Raw genomic sequence first — 20,482 nt, 5'->3', positions numbered from 1 at the left:
CCTTTCCCTCCACTGCCTTCTCGCCCCCACTCCTCCTCTCTCTGCTTCCTGGTTGTACGTTAAGGTGTGAGCCCTCAGCTTAGTTCTCCATGTCTGTGGTGTACTCCACACCTGTCTGTCACGATGGACTCTCATCCCATAAGCCCCAGTAAACTCCTCCTTTCCTAAGTCGCCTTGGTCATGGTGTTTGATGGCAGCAACAGACAAGCAACTAACACAATAACCTATGCTGAATGCAAACTAGTGAGAATGCTCCTGCCTCAGCTTCCCAAGTGCTGGCAACATCCAGCAGCCATTGATTTCTTAACCCCACTGAAGACATCTTGCCTTGCAGAAACATCTCCCAAACCTGAGTTTGGAAAACACTGGGTCAGAGTTATTCCCAGCCACTCTGACTAGGGACAGTCCACACCCACTCACTACACCCTCCCAGATACCTGATGCTTATAGACACTCTACCACTGTCTGCCTGAGGGACTCTGACTCAGTGCTATCCGATCTTACTAACTCTCAGTCCTGCAGTAAATAAACACCATTACACCCCATCACCACAGCCCTGTCCACCTTCTAAAGCCTCATGTGCCTGGCTATAAACTATAGCATATAAGATATAAGTTCTGGAGATCAGAATGCCCCTCAGGAAGCAGGTGAGGTGTGGCCGAACCTGGACATTGCCTGTTTTCGTTTTGAGGAAATGTGGATAACTGTGGATAGTGCCAAGAGGAAGCAAGCAGCCGCCGGGAAGCTGGGTGGGTGAGTAGAACATCAGAATACTTGGGAAACAGCGACCAGAGCCCACTAGATGTCGCCTGACTTCGTCTCATAGGCAGATCTCTCAATCCACCACACAGCTTCCAATGGAAGGGGTGGCATAACCCATCTCCTAAACTGATTTTAGATTAGTTAGATTTTTAGTAACTTCACAACCCCTCGCTCTATTTTAAATGTATGTTTTCCTAGTGATGAGGTCGAGTTTCTAAGACACGGCCTTAGGAATCACACATTTTAGGTCTGTGTGGCATGTGCTTCTCTCTGTTGGCCACACGGGGGAGCAAGAGTTCTTCTGGTCTGTGCATCCGTATTGTGGGGTGTGTGGAGGGAATCATTGTCCCGGGAGCTCTGTGGTTCACTTTGATCCTCATGGTGACTATTGTAAATCACAGTTTATATATGGCAAAGGCTACTGCCCTCCCCAAACATATAGCTTCAACCTTTGCTTGAACGTGAGGGTTACAATGTTGGTGCTGCTCTTTGAGTTATCTGCTGTGAAGTAGAAAATCCATTTTAGCGTGCTTCCTTAAGAGGAATGACTGAGCCCAAAGCTAGAAAAGAAAAAGAGAACTTCAAGATCATCAGCCATTGTACAGCTGAAAAGGAATAAGCCACCATGGAGTAAAAATCACATGACTCGGGGGGGTGGGGATTTAGCTCAGTGGTAGAGCGCTTACCTAGGAAGCGCAAGGCCCTGGGTTCAGTCCCCAGCTCCGAAAAAAAGAACCAAAAAAAAAAAATCACATGACTCATGTTTTGTCTTTCTGGTCATGTGGTCCTAGTGAGTTCATTTTAATGGAGCTCGCCAGTTCACCATGCCCAGCATTCTTCAGTGACACTGCCCTGACCACTAATAATCAAAACGGGATCCACATATCTTACGCTCCTCTTTTGGCTTAGGCTGGCCCTGAACTCGAAATTCTCCGTGTGTCTTCCTGCATAGCTGAGATTACAGGTATGTGATGCCAGACCCAACCCAACAAGGTTATTTAAATATGTGGACCATAAGGTGACCGAGATGTCCCCATGTTTATTCAGGTTCACCCTGGGGACTTGACTCTTCTGCTTGGTCCGAGGCTTTGCTCAGAGCACACCTCTTCCAAGGGTCATTTCATGACTCCACTGAGCCCTGGTCAAATTCACTCATTTCCCTTCTTGCTGAGGCCTTCCATACCTCCTCAGCTATCCCTACTCATAGCACACCAGAGATCTGGTCACATGGGTCTACCTCGCTAAGGCTTTCCCTTCTCACAGTCATCAGAGACAAGCAACTCTGATGACTTCTGTTCCCAGCACTCAGCACCAACACCCTCAATAGATACAGCCATTGCTCTTGCTTTGCAGAGGAAAACTCTGAGACAGAGAGGCCAGGCAATAGGTCCAAGCCTCCAGCCATGACGCACAGAACCAGAATGCAAGCTCAGGCCATCCGGCTGCAAGGATCAAACGCCCAAACCACCGACTCAAGAAGCGGTAAACACTTGCTGACTTGGCCTGGCGTTTGAGCTGTGTTTCTGAAACTTCTCCCCCACTGCCTTCCATACCAACCACATGGGTTCTCTAAGTCCCCCAAACTTCCTCCAACCCACGAAGGACAGACTGAACGGCACACTTACGAGACCCAGATAAGTTCATGTGTTTACATTCTTCTATGTTGGCCTCGCTGTTAAAGTAGATTTTGATTTTTCCACTGTGGGCCGTGTTGTCGAAGGTAATCTAGAGACAGAAACGGAGAGGTTACAGTCCAGCGAGGCGGGGGTCGGGTGGGAGTTGTCGGGAGTCAGCAGCACCCAGATGGAATTCTGACACAGAGACTGCAGGGATGAGAATCCCTCTGCATGAGGGTTCTGGTCCAGCTGCTGTTGCTATGGTGAAACGCTGGCCTTAAGCAGCTTGGGGAGGAAAGGGGTTATAATTCCAGGTCATACCCCAACCCTGAAAAGAAAGTCACAGCAGGAACTGTAGAACATGCCACGGAGGAAGTCTGCTCACTGGCTTGCTACATTCAACCTGCTTCCTGGTCTAGCCCAGGACCTGTCCACGGAGAGCAGGGCCTCTCCTGCATCAGTGAGCAGCCCAGAAAGTGCCCCACTGAGATGCTCACCAGCCAGTCTGATCTGGGTAATCCTTCAGTGAGCACACCCTCAGGACGCCATGGGCTGTGTCAGGCTGACAGCTGAAGCTAACCGGGAGGATTTGTTTATAATTTTCTTTTAATGATTAAAAACTATAGTGTAAAAGGTGAAGGTTTTCTGTGGGTGCTGGGGATTTGAACTCAGATCCCCACGCTTTCCGTATCAAGCCACCTTCCCAGCCCAGGAGTAGGGTTTTAGAGAGTTGGAAAGGACTGGCTCCAACCTCACAGGAAACAGTCTCTCCGTCAGGCACCACACCATCACTGAAGCGGTTCCAGCACAGTAACATCTAATGTCAGTAGGCTTATCCTCTTCTACAAAAGCCAGAGGGAACAGAACAGAGGCTGACATCAAACAGACACTTGCCGTATTCTGAAAGAGGTAACAGTCTGGTACCTCTCGGGAGTGAACTGCCTGTAGGTCAATTCCTTTGAGGGCAAAAGAGATATCCACTTGTACGAGCCTAAATAAAATAAAATACAGGAAAAGGGATAACAGTCAGCGTCGCTCTCCTTGTCTCCATGCCCCTCCACCCAGGCCTCCTCTCCTGGGTATTGAGACTCGATGCTGTGTTTACCGATGAAAATCCAGCCTGAAGAACGATGCCTGTGCCCAGTCCTCGGGGTCCTTGGTGAGCACCTGGAGGTCCAGGTGAGTGCAGTCTAGAGCAATGGACAGACAGGGAACGGTCACTCCTGGCCGGAGTCTGGTGCTGACATGAGTCCAGCAGCCATTGGGTGAGAAGGACCCTATGAACGTCTCAAAACGGCAGCCAGGAAATATCAACTAATTACGACGTGGAGCACGGTCACCCTCCAGGTGACCACCTTCATCCAAGGACCATGTCAACATGGCCAGTCTGGAGAGGAAGCAGGCGTCAGGTGCCTCCTGCTACGATGCTCTGAGAAGGACATGTCACCTGTGCATGTCCCTAGCTGCGGTCGTGATTAAATAAAAATGCACAGCAGAGGCTGGTCTTCCCCTTTAAGTTGCAGTGCTCCCCAGAGCATGGTTGGAAGCATCCGTGAGAGGAGCTCTGTGAGTTCAAGGTTAGCCTTGTCTTGGCTCACATAGCAAGTTCTAGGCCAGGCAGGGCTACAGAGCCCTCCATATAGATTAACCTCTGAACTGTGTGGCCCCGTGTCATTGCTTCACAGGACAAGGAGGAGGAGATCCAGAGGCAAGCATTGGCAAGGCCATGGAGACGGAGACTGGTGTGAAGCCCATGCTATGTCTTCATCTGCTGTGCTGTCTCTGGTGTGGAGAGGTCTGGACCTAGAGCAAGCTGGCTACCAATGGGTTCTCTGGATCTCTACGCTTTCCTAACATCGACTCCTTATTTGCTTCAGTAACACTTAAGATATGAGGGGTTTAATAAAAATGTGCTATCCTGGGCCAAAAACAGGGGCACAGAACTGAATGGACAATTCCACAAAACAGGGTGCTATGGGCAATGTGCTACGGCCCTGTATGTTCTCTGGTTAATGAATTGCTCTTTTTAATCCTCAGTGCAAACGTGAGAGGCAGGCAGTGCTGGTGCCATGTTATAGGTGAAGAAACCGAAGCAAGGAGGTCAAGAAACTTTTCTATGGTTGCACAATTATCCGCTATCAAGATGTAGACCCACCCATTCTTGCCTCCATGTCCTGAGTTACACCAAGACTGGCCCTTCTTCTTGGTTTTAGATTCCTTTTCTGGCATAGTTTAGCAGAAGTCTGCTAATGAGGTAGACAAGCACGGTTTGACCTTACACTGGAGGAAGCCCCTTGACTTTTCCTTGAACCGCGGAGAGCACAATCCTTCCATGCCGTCAATGCCAACGACTATTTATGTAGCTAGCTCACTTGGTGGGCTAGCCTCAGATCTAATTCACAGATAATTAAGTGTCCATTGATAAACAAGAAACAAACTCAACTTGGTCTACACAAGCAGTTTTGCATGTTGAGTTTCAGCCTACTGGGTGGCGGGCCAGACCAGTTGTTTGCATTTGAATACTGAAGGATGATTTAATATGTAGCAAAGGGCATGTTGCATTTGCAAGCCGTATGATTTAATATGTAGCAAAGGGAATGTCACATTTGACAGTGGCTAAGACAGGACAGCATCTCCTTAACTGCAAGCACATCCCAAGGGGATCAAATGTAACCACATTACACCATCTGGAGGCCTGAGTAAAATCAACCCACATTTACTTCACTTCCAGGCTTTCTCTAGTGTCTGCAAGAAAACTAAGTATCAGGTGTTTTTTTAAAAAAACCTTCATACCTTTTAATGCGCTGACGGATTCTTTTGACGGGTTATAATTAATAAGGTAAAAGAATGCAATGAATACAGTTAGGTAATCTCTCTTAAGATCAAATTCCTGGTCAACCTCTCTCCATCTACTCTAAAATATTCCATATACCTTTAGAAAGAAAATAAACAAGGTCACCACTGGGAAATAAATAAAACCTGCCTTTCAGTCCTGATCATCTGCCCTGACCATTGATACTGACTTTGGCCTGTAAGCAACCCTGACCAACTCATTGGTTCACTGAGCTGGTGGCTGGAGTCAGTTCTCTGGTCTATCATTGGTGCCCTATCTGGGATGAATATAAACTCCTTCACATCTCCTAGGAAAAGCCATACAACTACTACGCCAGTCTCAGGTGAGCAAGGCTACAGGGCATGAAGACCAGGAACGTTTCAGTGGTGGCTGATTCCCCTCTCAACATGGTCTCTAATGGCCGCCTGGTAGTCAGACACTGCATGGGGCAACCCCACTTAGTGACTACTTTCAGGAGCCAGAGCCCAGGACACACTTGTTCACACATGGGTTCTGAACAGCCAGTTCAAGGAAACACGTGAAATCTCCATTCTGTGAGGGGTCTTCTTGTGTTACCAAAAGACCTCAAGATCAGAATTAGAAATATGGCTGAACAGGCTTTACGACACCATCATTTAACTAAAGCCCACCCCATTCCTAGGACCTTTCCTCCTGAACTACCAGGCGCTTGAAAGACAAATTGGGTTTAGCTTTGGTCACCCGGTGACAGGGAACAAACCTGATGACATGGTCACAACTGCGATTCTGGAACATGGGCAAAAGTGTCTACCGCTAAGAGCACTTACTGAAGAATTTTAAAATGTACCAAAGAGATATGACAAAGAGAAACAGTGGTCCCTTCCCAGCTCCCTTCCCAGGAAGCACATGATTTCCTGAGCCAAGGCCTTTGGAGGAGGCCGAGAAAATGGCAGGCTGTGTCAGGGGAGCCTGTTCCACTGAGCTCCACTGGGCTCCACTGGGCTCCACTGAGTTGCTAGCACATGGGGGCCATTTTGCTCATCACAGGAAATGACAAAGTCACATGGTGAAATGGTCACTGGAGTTACCTGTCTCAATGTCACTGTCAATGTTCAGGGTCTCGTTAGAAGAAAACATGGCCCCGCTCTTGTAGTGCTGCTTACAGAATCTCAAGCCAGTTCTATTGTCTTCACTTTTTCCATAACCAAGGGTGGCCAGGGAAATGTTCTTTAGATGGCGATACTGTTTTTAAAAACACAGTTAAATTGTAGTTAAATAAACACACAGGTTCTTCAAAAGCCACAAATCGTACCACATGGAGTGGCTTCTACCTGCTTTTATTACTTATGCAATGCTTTTGGGGAGCAGTGACCAGCTCCACACAGCACAAAGGCTATGTTTTCTTTAGTTGAACAGGGACTCACAGAACTCTATACCAAACCAATATCCTGTGGGACACGGCCAACTTCCTCCCAGCCAAAACCAAGGGCTCACTTCTCTCTAAGATTTTATCTCATAATGGTCCCCCTTGGTTCTACCTGTAAAACCCAACCGGCCTCCAGGCAGTTTCCAGGGCCTGAGGACATTTTTCTACTTCTGGTTGGTTAGTTCCCTCTTCCTGGAACTCCATCTCTATCTGCTAGGTTCACACCTTCGAATCTTGGTCAAACGTCACCACGACCGTTTGACTTAACTCCTCCCAAGTGAGACTCCACTGAGCTCATGAAATTTGTTAACAGATACCACAACTTCACTTTGTACCTAATCATTATAACACAATTAATTATGTGTCAGTTAAAACAAAACAAAAAAACAGCTAGTGAAAATTCGAAACTTAGGAAACTGCAGACATCCTTCTCATAGCAGAAGTACCCCCATCTCCTTCCTTGGTTCACTGAGGACTTGAAACATCCACATGTCACAGATCACGCTCACATGACTAATACTCTTACATTAACACAGTTCTGCTGCTGGCTGCCTTCACTAATATGGCCTCACTAGACTCTGTCTTCATTTCTATGACTTCACTAAGAAACATTTACTATATCACAGAAATGTTATAACTACTAGCAGTTTCAAGAATATTAAAAAAAAAAAAACCTAAGTATGGTGGAACAGGCCTTTAATCCCAGCACTCAGGAGGCAAAAGCAGGTGGATCTCTATGTTTTTGAGACTGGTCTGGTCTACATAGTAAGTTCTAGGCCAACTAGGGCTACATAATGAGACCCTGTCTCAATAAAATGAAATCTTATCTACTTGGCTAACCATTAAAAATTTTAGTCTTACAAGAATTTCAAGACTCTGTCACTTCTCCCACAGCCTTCACATGCTGTGTTCACCAATCTTAAACTATCACAACATGGTCTTCACCCAGTTTTAATCAAGGTTCCTCTATGTGACTCCCACCCTACCCAAGGCACCATTTCTTCCTTATCGCTGCCAGCAAGAAACTCAGCTGTGCTTAACAGCATGTTTTGGGTGCTCTGACATTAAGGAGCCAGCCTTCAATACTACTCATCTTATTTATCTTCATTTATTTAGCTTTCTCTTCTAGACAGGCCATGATTTCATCTTTCTATTCCATGCTACCTCATCAATGTGTGGTGCTTGCAAAACACAAGGAACACAAGTATTTATGGAATTAATGAAAGGGGGGACACTACCCCCAAATGTTTTCTTCACGCCCACCAACTTCACAGAGTATCAAATCCCATGTTCTCAGTATCTAGCTAGGATTGTTAGTGCTATAATACTACATTTCAGACCACCACAGACCTTCAGACTTGGTTTCAAACCTACACCAAAACTGATTTTATAACCTCTTAACTCTTTGTTCTAAGTTAATTTCCCCCAAAGCAGTCGTCCTAAGTCAATAACCTAGAAAGATTAAAACCTAAAGAAAAAATGTAAATGGCCAGGTTCTACTATCAGTGCCTGAAGGAACAGTAAAGGTCTCTGCAGGCCATACGAAATTTATATGAGATAGTAGTGTTTACTGGTTTGCTGAGACGACACAGTCACAGATCTATACAGTGTTTACGGTAGGTTGTTTAAAACACTTGCCTGCTTTATAGCAAAAAAGATGCTCTCGTAGGCGTCCTCCTGAGTGTATATGCTGCAGCTGTAGTCATCTTCATCAACTCCAGAAAATCCTTTCAAAAACAAGTGCTTAAAAGCAACAGTGTTATCTTCTTTGAAAGCCACCACCAACTGGTTACCTAAGCCAAACCGAACAAGCTACAAAAGAAAACAAGAATGGTGGCTTTTACCATTTACCAGAGAAAGAAAATGGCTTCTGATCCTTATCAATTCTCACCTCTAAGCATCTGAAGAAAAAAAGTATCCATCCCCCTAATTTACACAAGAAGAGCAATGTTGTCAACAACAAGAGCCCCAGAAGAGGACCACCTGGTTGAGCTACATCAGCAGTACTCAGTAAAAGACTGTGTTAGGACTCAGAAAACATTCCAAAGACAGGTGCTTGAACATGCTTCTTGAGCTGAAGAAGCAGCCTTAAAGCCAGGTTTCTCCCAGCTGCCTTTGGAAAGACAGAACTGTCACGGGCTTCTCTGTCTCATCAGGCAGAGAAAAGCAAATGACTCTAGAAAAGACAGTTGACACCACACCCAGGACTTTGCTCCAGGATGCCTTCAGGACCTTTGCTCCCTTATAAATCACTTACTGCCAGACACAGCAGCCACTTCTATTATACCAGCATTCAGGGGACAAAGGCACAAGGGTTGCTGTGAGTTCAAGGCCAGCCTGGTTATGTGAGACCTTGTTTCATATAACCCAAAAGTGCCCTAAAGCTAAAGACTCAAAGGCATTCTTCACCAGGAGCAAAAGTTTTCCTCTCAGACGCCATAAACAGGAAAAACAGCTAGGACCAGAGTTTTATAAGAAACCAGGAGCCTACCCACAACACTTAGGCGCACATGCACACAAGCCTGCTCCCCCCTTCACACACATACTACATATGTGCACGTGCCTGCAATGCATGCCTTCACCCCTGCACTCTGTCACACAGAGCACACACTCATTCAAAGCTCCGCCCACACACGCTATCACAAAGGCATGATCTCTCTTACACACACACACACACACACACACACACACACACACACACACGTGCACATGGCTGCATGCATGCCTTCACCCCTGCACTCTTCACACAGAGCACATACTCATTCAAAGCTCTGCCCCCACCCACATATATACACTAGCAACTGTAGCGAAGTCAAGCCTCGGCAAGCTACTCTCACATCCCGTTCCCACTTTCCAAGCTGTCTTAAAAATCAAGACTCCAGAGTGTTTCATTTGGGTGCTCACCCAGCCAAATTCTCAGGGCACCTTGAACTGTTTCTCACATATAAAACCAGGAGAGTGGACTGGGTGGCCCTGTGGTAGTCATATCCTGTGTCACTCACCATACTATATCCACACAACGATCTACAAACGAAACAGCTCAGCCACTGAGACTAACGAAATTGGCAGAAGCTTCCTTCACAATGGCTCAGGTTTAGTTCTTATATTTTGTCTGGTTGGGTTTTCCCGTGTGTGTATGTTTGTATGCAAGTTTACATGTATGTATGTACATATGTGTGTGGAGACCTGCAGGTTACCATTGGGTGTCTTTTCTCCGCCTTATATATTTAAGTAGAGTCTCTCACTTGAACCCAGAGCTTGCTGGTTTGATTAGTCTAGCTAGACAGCTTGATCTGAGGAGGCCCTGTCTCTACCTCCCACGGCAGGGGGATCACAGGCAGGCTGCTATGCCTTCCTACCTCCACTTACATAGGTGTTTGGGATCAGAACCCTGGTCCTCACAGTTACACAAGGACACTTTACCCACTAAGCCGTGTTTCTAGTCTTCTTCTATAACCCTCTGGATCCATTTAGTGTTGAATGTGGCATTATATCTTGTTCATTTTTAAAGACTGAATAAATAAAACTGTAGCCACTGTGTTTTCAGGAACTGCTACAGGCCGAGACTCACACTAACAGCTTCCTTTGCACTGTCTTGTGCACTACTACAACCAGCCCTGGTTATCATGTCACTGCCACAGCTCACCCTTTACTCTACAAAGCTCGAACTGGACTCTAATATCTAATGCTTTACATCGCTAATAACCTCATGAAATTGCTCTCCCTCACCCACCTAGCTAGAATGGAAGCCAGGCCAACTCCAACGCTTTCTTACTATGCCTTAATAAAGCTGTGCCTTCTGACTAAAAACTTTAATAAAAGGTCTCTGGGAAGAAATGGATATTTAGTGCTAGCTTTTCAGAATTATAAGAGCAACACAGGTACACTTTTACACTGTTGGGATACTCGTTATTCCCTTAATATCACCAAGTCACATCCCTCAAAAACCAATAACTGGGTACTTACTACAAACACGGTTTCTAAGAAAAAAAAATCAGAGGGAATACCTGAGTCTATTCCAACCAGTACTGGAGAAATCACACGACCTAAAGTCAAATGCTCCCAGCACGTGACGCTGTCAATGGCGCCTGCAGGTGATGTCAGTGAATGACAGGTTGCCTTTTGAAAGCGAAAATAATAAACTAGGAAACCAACACAGGGCTGTTTGGAAGATGCGGAAGAGGCCAGCCCTCTCCCGACAGCCTGAGCAGTAGCCCTTGGATGAAACTCTCCGCCATTGTGTGGAGACTGGTCTTTTCCAAGCTGGGGTACAGTGAGAGTGAGATCGTGCACAGTACTGAGCAGGAACTCATCACGGAGTACTGGGCATTCTGATTGTGTGTGTGTGTGTGTGTGTGTGTGTGTGTGTGTGTGTAGTACATATTTTATATATATATATACATATATATATATATATATATATATATATATATATATAATGCATTGTCACTTCCATTACACTGGACTCCAAGAGGAAGAAGCTCCCCCCCCCCTTTTATTGTAGCACCGTAGAATCAGAGAGGGAATGAAGACCCAACTGTCACTGTCAAACAGAGCCCAGTGCTGGTTGAAACACCACTGTACACATATACAACCTGAAGTTGGGACACAGACTCAGGCAGGGCCATCTAGAAAGCCTCTAGAAGTGTCACATCTGCCTGACACTGAAGCCTGTTCATTCTCTCACCCTCCTTGCCACACTCTGCCCAACACTGCCCGCTGACTCTAGATGCGGGGAAATTTGACGCTGCCTTCCCGAGGTCACAGTGAAGTAGGAAGAACACAAAGTGTATGGACAGGGAATGGACAAGCTGACCAAGAGTGGGGCATACACTTGGTTGATATTTAAAGCCACTGCCTCATTGAAACTTAAAGCCATGAACATGGTGCTGAGAGGGTGGTGTTGTGACCTCTGCCTGGAACCTCTCTCTCTGTAACGACAAACAGGAAAATTTTCTGATTCTCTTGTTCCTGGAACAAACCGATGTCTTCATACACCGGCCAGCCTCACCAGGGAAGGGCTAAAATTGCCAAAGCTTCTCTAAGGAAGCGTGATCCTGAGCGGGAAGTGGCATAGTAGTCTCAGGCCTTGACAGGACAGGAGTCAGCAGAAGTGAGGGAGGATGGTGTCAACTAAATGACTATTTTCAAAAAGAGAATGACAGCAAGAAAATGCATCTGCGTGCCACTAACTAGATATCAAGATTTGCTGAGAACAAGAATCAAAACACACACACCACACACACACACACACACACACACACACACACACACACACACACACTGCTTGTTAAACGTAGTCTGGCAAATGCAGTCATTATGAAATCCATGTAGGAGAAAACGTACTGTGCCCAGTAAAAGCACGCCACTAACTAGATCTCAAGATTTGCTGTGAACAAGAATCACACACACGGGAGGCGGGGGGCAGACAGACAGACAGAATGCTCGTTAAATGTAGCCTGGCAAATGTAGTCACTGTAAAATCAATGTAGGAGAAAACATACTGTGCCCAGTAAAAGTGAGATTGCAGTGTGATTGGCACCAGCGATGTGATGGAAAGATTGACCCTCAGGAGAGAACACAGGGGCTTTCCTGAGATCGTAAATCACTGCAGAGCACAGCCACTGGTTTATTTGTTTGTTTTTCCTAAAGTTTCCTGCTGTGAAACCCTGACTAAATGCCTCTCATCTCTTCAGGGTCACTGACCTAGGAAGCCTTCCTACCTGTGAATCTGGGAGACAGAACCTATATCCAGAAGAAGACAGTGGGAGAGAACAGGAGTACAGTCCCACCCGGCTCAGGTCCCAGCTCCTCAGGGAACCAATGCAAGGGCTGTAAGCGAATTGTTGAACCCTTTTGTCCCAGTTTCTTCACCCATGAGAAGGGGATTCTAGCTGAACAATTATGGAGCAGAGAGAATAAACCGAGTTGGCACCTATGAAAAACTCCTTACGTTTGATAACGGCAAACACTAGCCTGTGATCTATTGGCAGCTGTACAAGGCACCTGCAGTGTGTCTCCAATTCGCTGCCCTGCAAGTGACATGTTTCTTCTGTGGTTTAAATCGGAGAGCAGAGCAGAGCAGATAGAAACAGGACTCAATGGCTAGGAGCACTTGCTGCTTTTGCAGAGGACCAGAGTTTGGCTCATGGCACCCACAGTGGGCAACTCGCAACCAGGTTTAATGCCAGCTCCGGGAGATCTGCTGCCTCCTCTGGTCTATCCAGGTACTGCGTCCATGCGTGTACATACACATAGACACTTAAATAAAAACTAAAACAAATCTAAGTCAGAGGTAAGAGACTATGCTAGAAGGGCCTTGAGCCTGGGGAAAGCTTGAGTGGGTGACATTTTGAAGAGGAAGTCGGTGGGATATAGCAGCATCGAGACTAAGGAAGTCAAGTTAAAGGCGGCCATTGTTTTTACGCCCATGTGAGCTACAACTTTAGTGACAGAACTAAATTAAAACATCAAAATCGAAGCACATTAGAAAACCGGTAAATAATGAGCGAAATCATTTCTTCATCTTCTGAGGAACACTAACAATAAAGAAGACCCTAACTTATAAGTCACCAAGACTAAAATCCAAAAACCAAGAATGGGCAAGTGTAAGAGAGCCATCTTCCTTACCGCACCCTGATGCTGGTCTTGCTGCTTCTGAAGTGACTGCTTTCCTTTCCTCCTTTCTTTAAACAATGATTTCTACTTTGTTTTATTCTATTAGTGTATATGAGTGTTTCTGCCTGAATGTATGTCTGTGCACAGCATGCACGCCTGGTACCCACAGAATCCAGAAGAGAGTTTCAGGTTCCCTAGGCCCAGAGTAAGATATGGTTGTGAGCCACCATGTGGTTGCTGGGAATTGAACTCAGATCTCTGGAGGAGCAGTCGGTGCTCTGAATCTCTAAGCCGTCTCTCCAGCCCCATGGCTTGCTTTTCTTGCAGCTGAATGAACTGGAACAGCGTGTCAATCAACTCAATGACCCCTCCCCCCGTTATGAACTCAGAGTAAGGCTGCAACTGCGCTTACTGAAGAAGCTCTCTAGTACCAAGACGGATGCGTCCTTTAAACCCTTTATATTATATTCCAGAACAATCATCCTTACAGTTTTGGGTTGATGGTACCAGTAGATTATGTACCAGTGGACCCAAAGACCCCCACGTCAGTACTGTTTGTTTTGTTTGTCTAGACACGTGTTTCCAAGGTAACCACCCTCAGAGAAGTTGCCATAGATGGGTTCAGTGTCACAACCAACAGCTACACAACTCTAATGACCATTCCTACTCTGGTGACGACCTTAAATCAAGGTCCAAATGTAAAGTTCATCCACTCTTGAGAGCACCCAGTAGTTAGTCTTTACCTGAGCACAATGCTAGAGGTACGAGAGAAAAATTAGCATTTTCTATATCTGAAGACTTTCAAATACATTTTAAATCAGGCCTGAAGGATTTTTTGAGAACACCTTGATGCTCGTGAACCTCACGTGGGTCAGGGGATGGAGGGATTTAGAAGGCCCTTCCTCATGGACCTTGTCTTATCTGGCATTTATATCTCCTGTGGAGATGTGGCCTCATGATCCCTTATCAAAACCAGGTCATCTGAATTGAACTTCGACCTGCCCTCTGCCCTCTGGAAGAGGTTTGGTTTTAGATTCGTGAACTTCTGTGGTGTGAGTCTTGCCGACCGACAAGCAAGGACAGGATAGTTGGAGGGGAAGCGTAAGGGTGTGAGTTACCTGTGTGGTTACCATGACTATCTTCAAAATCTGCAAGGCCAGTTTCCATGGGATCTGGCGTCTGGCTCGGTATTTCTCACAGGGACTCATGAAGTAGAACTTCAGGTCTTCCCTCAGACACTCTTCCTTCACCTCAGAATCAAGAGACGCCACTGCAGCTCTGCCAGAGAAGACAGGTTTTAAATACCCCGGAACAGCCTGCTTCTCACAAACTCCGGGCCTGCACTTCCTGTTCATATCCTTCACTCCGTTAGTTCCACAGACACAGAACCCTCAGACCAGTGAAGCTCGTGTCCCTAGAAATCCGAACAAGGACTCCACTCCTTTGCCACCTGCCTTTGCGCATAACCACCCAGTTCCCTCGAAATGCCTACTAGCAGAATTAAAAGTGTTGTCTGCTGTTTCCCACATCTTAACGTGCAACGCCTCCTGTTCCTAAGGAGTTAGAAAAATGCGTGAGTGAAAGGGAGGCCAAGAGCATGGGCGTGTGAGAGTTTCTCTGTGTGTGAGTGTGTTGTACTGATACAATCAAGATGGGACGCTATCAGGAACTTTGGGTTGGAAGTGACTGATATTTGATACATGGCAGTGGAATTAAACTACTGAAAAACTAGCAGGTCCTTGCCTATAACTCCAAGGATTATAGCCGCCATTTAGGAATGTTGTCAATGCTTACAAGACTCTAGCAGAGAGTTGCAGGGGATGGACATGATGGTGACACATTTTTAGCTGCAGGAAATTGGCAAAGAAGAGAGATTTACTTTGAAGGTGTAAATGGCTCAAGACAATTAGAACAGCAGCTCTCTGGCCATGGCCAGCTAGAGTTTGATCAACTTGCTTGTCAACACGAGACTCATGCTGGACACATGATTCACGGAGGCCAGAGACAATCAATGAGATGTGTTCAAACAACTGAGAGCATAACTGATGAGACACGTGGGGATTATTTTATTTTTAAATTAAGTCTTCAAACTGAGGAGTGTAAAGCATGCTGGGAGTATAGCAACTATTAATGCCCCTATTTTCATTTTGCCTAAAACCTAAAAACATGAATTTTATTAATAATGGAACATAGAACATGTGTAGCACAAATTGATCTTTGGATACTATGCATACAGCGTAATAGAATAACATATAGATTTCACAGTAGAATGTTATCAGCATGCTCACCGTGGGACTATTGTGATAAACTTCTGTTTGGACAAGTCAACAAAGATCAGAGATCATAGATGAAAAACACCGTCTGTGGAGTTTCTGGAGGGACTCTCACCATCACTGGAGGAGTTTGCAGAGACTGGAGCTAGCCCAGAAAGTCAGAAGAACCAGAAAAAGTGTCACCAGCACGCCTTTTTCCAACTGTCTCAGAAGCTATCCATCTCGAGCTTAAGTCTTGGTGTCTTGCGTCCCTTAAAGTAGGGCACGTCTTAAGCGTAAGTGCTGCTGGACAGGAAAACTGCTCAAGTAATGGATTCCTTAGGAAGGTTTTGGAACTGGGGGTTGTAAATCTTGTAAATCTGCTTACAGAGACTATTTAAACATCGTCCTGCATGCCTTATGATCTGTTATCTACCTTGACTAACAACTTTAAAGGAAGCTCAGAAAGGCAGGATGGGGCAGAACATAAACACTGTGGTGTGTGTGGGAAGTCAGAGGACAACTGAATGGAGCCAGTTCTCTCCTTCCACCTTTACGTGGGATTGAGCCAGGCTTCCACAGCAACTGCCTTTACCTGCTAAGCCGTCTTGTGGTCCTGTTTTTCTGCTTCTAATTTGGTAATTTTTCTTTCTTTTTTTTTTTTTTTTAAATCTTGCATCTAAGATTGGTACACTAGGTTAGCTTGAATTCTCCTGCCAGAAATGAAGAAATGAAGAAGAAGGAAGACAGGGAAGGAAAGACAGAGGGAGGGGAGAGAAAAGTGAGTAGAGAAAGAAGATGAGGGTGGGAGGTGGAGAAAACACTCCCCATGTGAAATCCACACTGCTTGAAGGTGGATGGAGAAAACCCCGTAAAGACCCAATGGTCCGTCTAACAGCGAGAGCTCCGGGGGCATCCACCAGATGTCCAGAGCAATGTCAACTGCCAGGCTCACACTCTGGGACTTAAGGGGTACTTTTATAATAGGGGACCAAGAAACTAGGGCTCAGGCCAGATCCCACCACGAGCTGACAGCAGAGTTTCCTCTCACACATATGTGTGCCCCAAAGCACTTTCATCTCTGGAAATAGGCTGAGAAACCACTCCTAAGGCCACCCCGCAGACCAGACTGACTCCATATCCTATTTCCAAAGTAAAGAGGAAATGAAAACGCCAGCCCATCCTCAGACATGCTAGCGGTAAATCAGACCAGTGGAACTCAGACCTAGGTGACTAGGGTACTTCAAAGTGTGGGGTTGCTTGAATCTGGAGGTTTCAAACTAGAACTTCCCTTTGTGCTTCTGGGGACTTGGGACAATATAATGTGTAAATCGTAAGCTATGACCAGCACCTCTTTAAACATACCCAGACCAGTGGTAATAAGATAACAAAAGACCTTAGAATGCAGCAGAAACCAAGCACGCACAACTGTGTGCACCAGAACTGGATATCTTGGAAAAGAGCCTTGTTGAGACTAGAGAGGTGGCTCAGTGGTTAACGTCACTGACTGCTTCTCCAGGGGACCCAAGTTCAATTCCAAGCACCCGTATGTTGCTATCAACTGCCTGTCTTCAGCTCTAGGAGATCAGATCCAAAGCTCTCTCCTAGGCACTTGCAAACATGTGGTGCACAGCAGGTAAAACACCCATCCACATAAAAATAAAGTGAAAAGAAAAAGAGAGTAGCCTAGCTTGCCATACAACATGGGTAAAACGCCTATAAGATAAACTTTAATAAACAAAATAACTTTTAAAAGTGAGAAACCAGCTACTAAACGAGTCTCATTTTAAAAGACAAAGCTGGACGTTGTGAATCGTATCTATAGTCTGAGCACTCCACAAGCTGAGACAAGAGGATTTGAAGGACTTCTAGGCCAACCTGAGCTACACAGCAAGTTTCAGGCCAGTCTGAGCTATACCTCAAGAAAGAATTTACATATGTGTTTGCCTTGAGCCTGCTACAGGCAGCTCCTTAGTTGGCCTTCCTGACTGATGGAGCACTTACTCTGTGGTCTGGTGCTTGGGACAGGACATGGAGCTGAGTAGGGTCCCTGAAGGTCACATGCTTGAGCTCCATCAGGACAGACTTATGAGCACATCATAATTAAGCAGGCAAGCAAGGGCTGCACTGTGGTTTACCCATGATTCCAGGCACAAAGTTCTGACTTCAAGGTGAGGGGTGCAGAATGTAAGGAGAGCTCCATCATAATACACGGGTGTCAATGCTGCAAGGGCACCTGACTGGGGAGGAGGAGGGACCCACTTATAAGAATGGATCATCTTCCCTGAGCCTGAGAACAGCATCCTCAGAAAGGAGCTTTAGAACCCCAAGAAGATGCCTGTGTGAGTGATAATTTTAGTCAGCCACCATCACTTTAGCTCTTGTGGTGATTTGAATATGCTTGACCCATGGGAAGTGGCACTATTAGGAGGTGTGGCCCTGCTGGAGTAGGTGTGGCCTTGTTGGAGGAAGTGAGTCACTGAGGGGGTTGGGGGGTGGGGTTGGGGGATTGACCTAGTGCTCAAGCTCTGCCTATGCAGAGAGTCTCCTCCTCGCCACCTTGGTTCCTCCAGCACCGTGTCTGCCTGCATGCTGCCTTGCTTTCTGCCATGATGATTATGGACTGAACCTCGGAAACTGTAAGCCAGCCCCAATTAGACGTTTGCCTTTATAAGAGTTGCCATGGTCATGGCGTCTCGTCACAGCAATGAAACCCTGACTAAGACAAGCACTAAATGATCCACCCTTATATTCATGATAAGCTTTTCATTTAGTAAATGTGAAAAGATGTTCTGAATCCTTAGAATCCTGATGTATGGAGAAGCCTTCACACACACAGAAGGGGGGAAGAGGGGGAGAGAGAGAGAGAGAGAGAGAGAGAGAGAGAGAGAGAGAGAGAGAGAGAGAGAGAGAGATTGATTGATTGTGTAAGAAATTCTGAACCCAAGCTTGTTTTTGCATGAAGAGTAGTAAACACACGAAGTGTTTGGTCAAGTGAACATCTGGAGAGCCAGCTTCTGCTGGCGACACTTCTGTGCCTTCTAGAGCTCAGGCCACTGAAGATGTGGAAGGCAGAAGTACAATTAAGACTTGTCGGGAGCTATATTGATGTACATCCTGGAGCAGAGGGGTATGCACTGCAGCCCAGCAGCTGCAAGAGACATCCAGCAATGTCTGCTCCTGATTCCTTCCCATCCCTAGCCACTCAGTGTTCAAGACCTGATAGCTGGTATTACCGTTATCCCAAGACCCTTTAGTAAGAAGCCCTGAGAGCTAGGGAGATATAGCTCAGTAAAGTGATTGCCTTGTAAGCAGGAACTGAATCTGATTTCCTAGAACCTACGGGAAATGCCAGCACGCTGTAATCTCATTTCCAGGGAAACAGAGAGAGGCACGCACAAAACATAGAACACACCTCTGTCTCTGTCTCTCTGTGTGTGTGTGTCTGCGTGTCTGTCTGTCTGTCTCTCTATCTTTCTCTCTGTCTCTGTGTCTCTCTGCCTCTCTCTGTGTCTCTCTTTGTGTCTCTGTCTCTGCTCTCTGTCTCTCTCTGTCTCTCTGTCTCTCTGTCTCTCTCTCTCTCTCACACACACACACACACACACACACACACACACACACACACACACACACACACACTAGCATAGTAGCCTCAGGCAGAGCCAGAAAAAAGAGAGCAAAAGCAACAAGGCTTTTGAAAAACCAAGATAATAAAAAGTATCAAAGCCCAAAAGTGAAACTCACCAAGATTTGTCTGAACTACAGTGACCTTTCAGACTGGTTGCTTAACTAACTCAGCTGTTAAGATGTTTCTAACACTGGGAAGGATTACCAGGAAGAAAACTCTCCGGAAAAAGCTCCCCCTCCCCAAAACCATGCAATCTGCAGAATACAGGAAAGCATCAGCAGGGTGAGACCGGTTGCTTGGATAATGAAAATACAGAGGAAAATGTTAGTTGACATAATAAATGATCGAGATATGATAGCTTTTAAAAATCCATTTCATTCAGATTTTAAATATCTAAAGAAATTTTGGAGAAAAGTAGATAATATTTGGGTTCAAAAATTCTTGTATCTCAAAGGAAAAGTTTAAATGTGTAAATTATTGAAATTTCCCTGATTGTTCATCTTCCCTCTTCCCAGTTTTGCCTGGGGCTGCCGGGTAGGTGAAGGCATCAGTACACAGCATGTTGCTATAGCAACAATAAAGGGGTGCAAACCAAAGGGACAGAAAAACTGAAGATCCTTAGGACTCTGGCCAGGAAGAGAGAAAGCAGGTAATCCCTTAGGACAAAATCATTCATTCATTCCACAGGCGTTGTGATGGGGAACGCCGGCCGAGGGATGGAGCAAGAGACCTGAAAACTGCACTCACTCCTTCCCCAAGCACAAACTCACTGGGTGAGAATACAGGAGAGATGCCACAACTCCCACCACAGACACAGCCAGCAACGGCTCAGAAAAGGACAAACTCTTTACATCAGGGGAGGTAAGAACAACTCTGACACTAAGTGGGAATCCGTGCATGTCTGATGACAACATCTCATCAACTGCCGCAGCCATGCACTTATGCTGCAAAAAAAAAAAAAACCCAAAAAACAAAAACAAACAAACAAAAACACAAACAAACAAGCAAAAAAAAACAGATCAGAACTCAGAATGACTACAGCATTTGCAAAGTATTAGTCCAGCCAAGCCAAAGGAAGTGCATGATTCGCACATGCTTATATACGTGAGTGCACATGTATCCATAAACACATGGAAGCCAGAGGCTGACATCAGGTGTCTCCCTTATGCCGCCATCACTGATGAAGGTGAGGAGGAGGAGGGGAAGAAGAGGAAGAGGAGGAGAGGAGGGAGGAGGGACAGAGGAGTAGAGGAGGAGGAGGAGGGAGGAGGAGGAGGAAAAGGAGGAGGAGGAGGGACAAGGAAGAGGAGGAGGAGCTAGCTTTCTCCCTGAATCTGGAGCTCACAGATTAGACTAGGCTAGCTGGCC

General features: G+C 46.0%; 1 protein-coding gene across 14 annotated transcripts in view; it reads right to left on the bottom strand.

The window, feature by feature from the left end:
- The window catches only part of Mcoln2 (mucolipin TRP cation channel 2), a 49,380-nt gene that overhangs the window by 16,673 nt on the left and 12,225 nt on the right, over positions 1–20,482 (bottom strand). For 5 of the 14 annotated variants that reach the window (XM_087617229.1, XM_087617250.1, NM_001039005.1 and 2 more), the window contains 6 exons: positions 14,353–14,512; positions 8,255–8,428; positions 6,279–6,432; positions 3,484–3,568; positions 3,273–3,369; positions 2,388–2,487 (listed from right to left, as the gene is read on the bottom strand). In XM_087617229.1, coding sequence (XP_087473355.1) covers positions 2,388–2,487; positions 3,273–3,369; positions 3,484–3,568; positions 6,279–6,432; positions 8,255–8,428; positions 14,353–14,512 — 770 coding nt within the window. The remainder of the gene's footprint in view (positions 1–2,387; positions 2,488–3,272; positions 3,370–3,483; positions 3,569–6,278; positions 6,433–8,254; positions 8,429–14,352; positions 14,513–20,482) is intronic. The other 9 variants (XM_087617239.1, XM_087617230.1, XM_087617266.1 and 6 more) reach the window with 4 other exon arrangements.

This window comes from Rattus norvegicus, chromosome 2, assembly GCF_021556685.1.
Source record: "Rattus norvegicus strain SHRSP/BbbUtx chromosome 2, alternate assembly SHRSP_T2T, whole genome shotgun sequence".
Taxonomy (NCBI): domain Eukaryota; kingdom Metazoa; phylum Chordata; class Mammalia; order Rodentia; family Muridae; genus Rattus; species Rattus norvegicus.
This window is presented reverse-complemented; position numbering and strand designations above follow the sequence as displayed.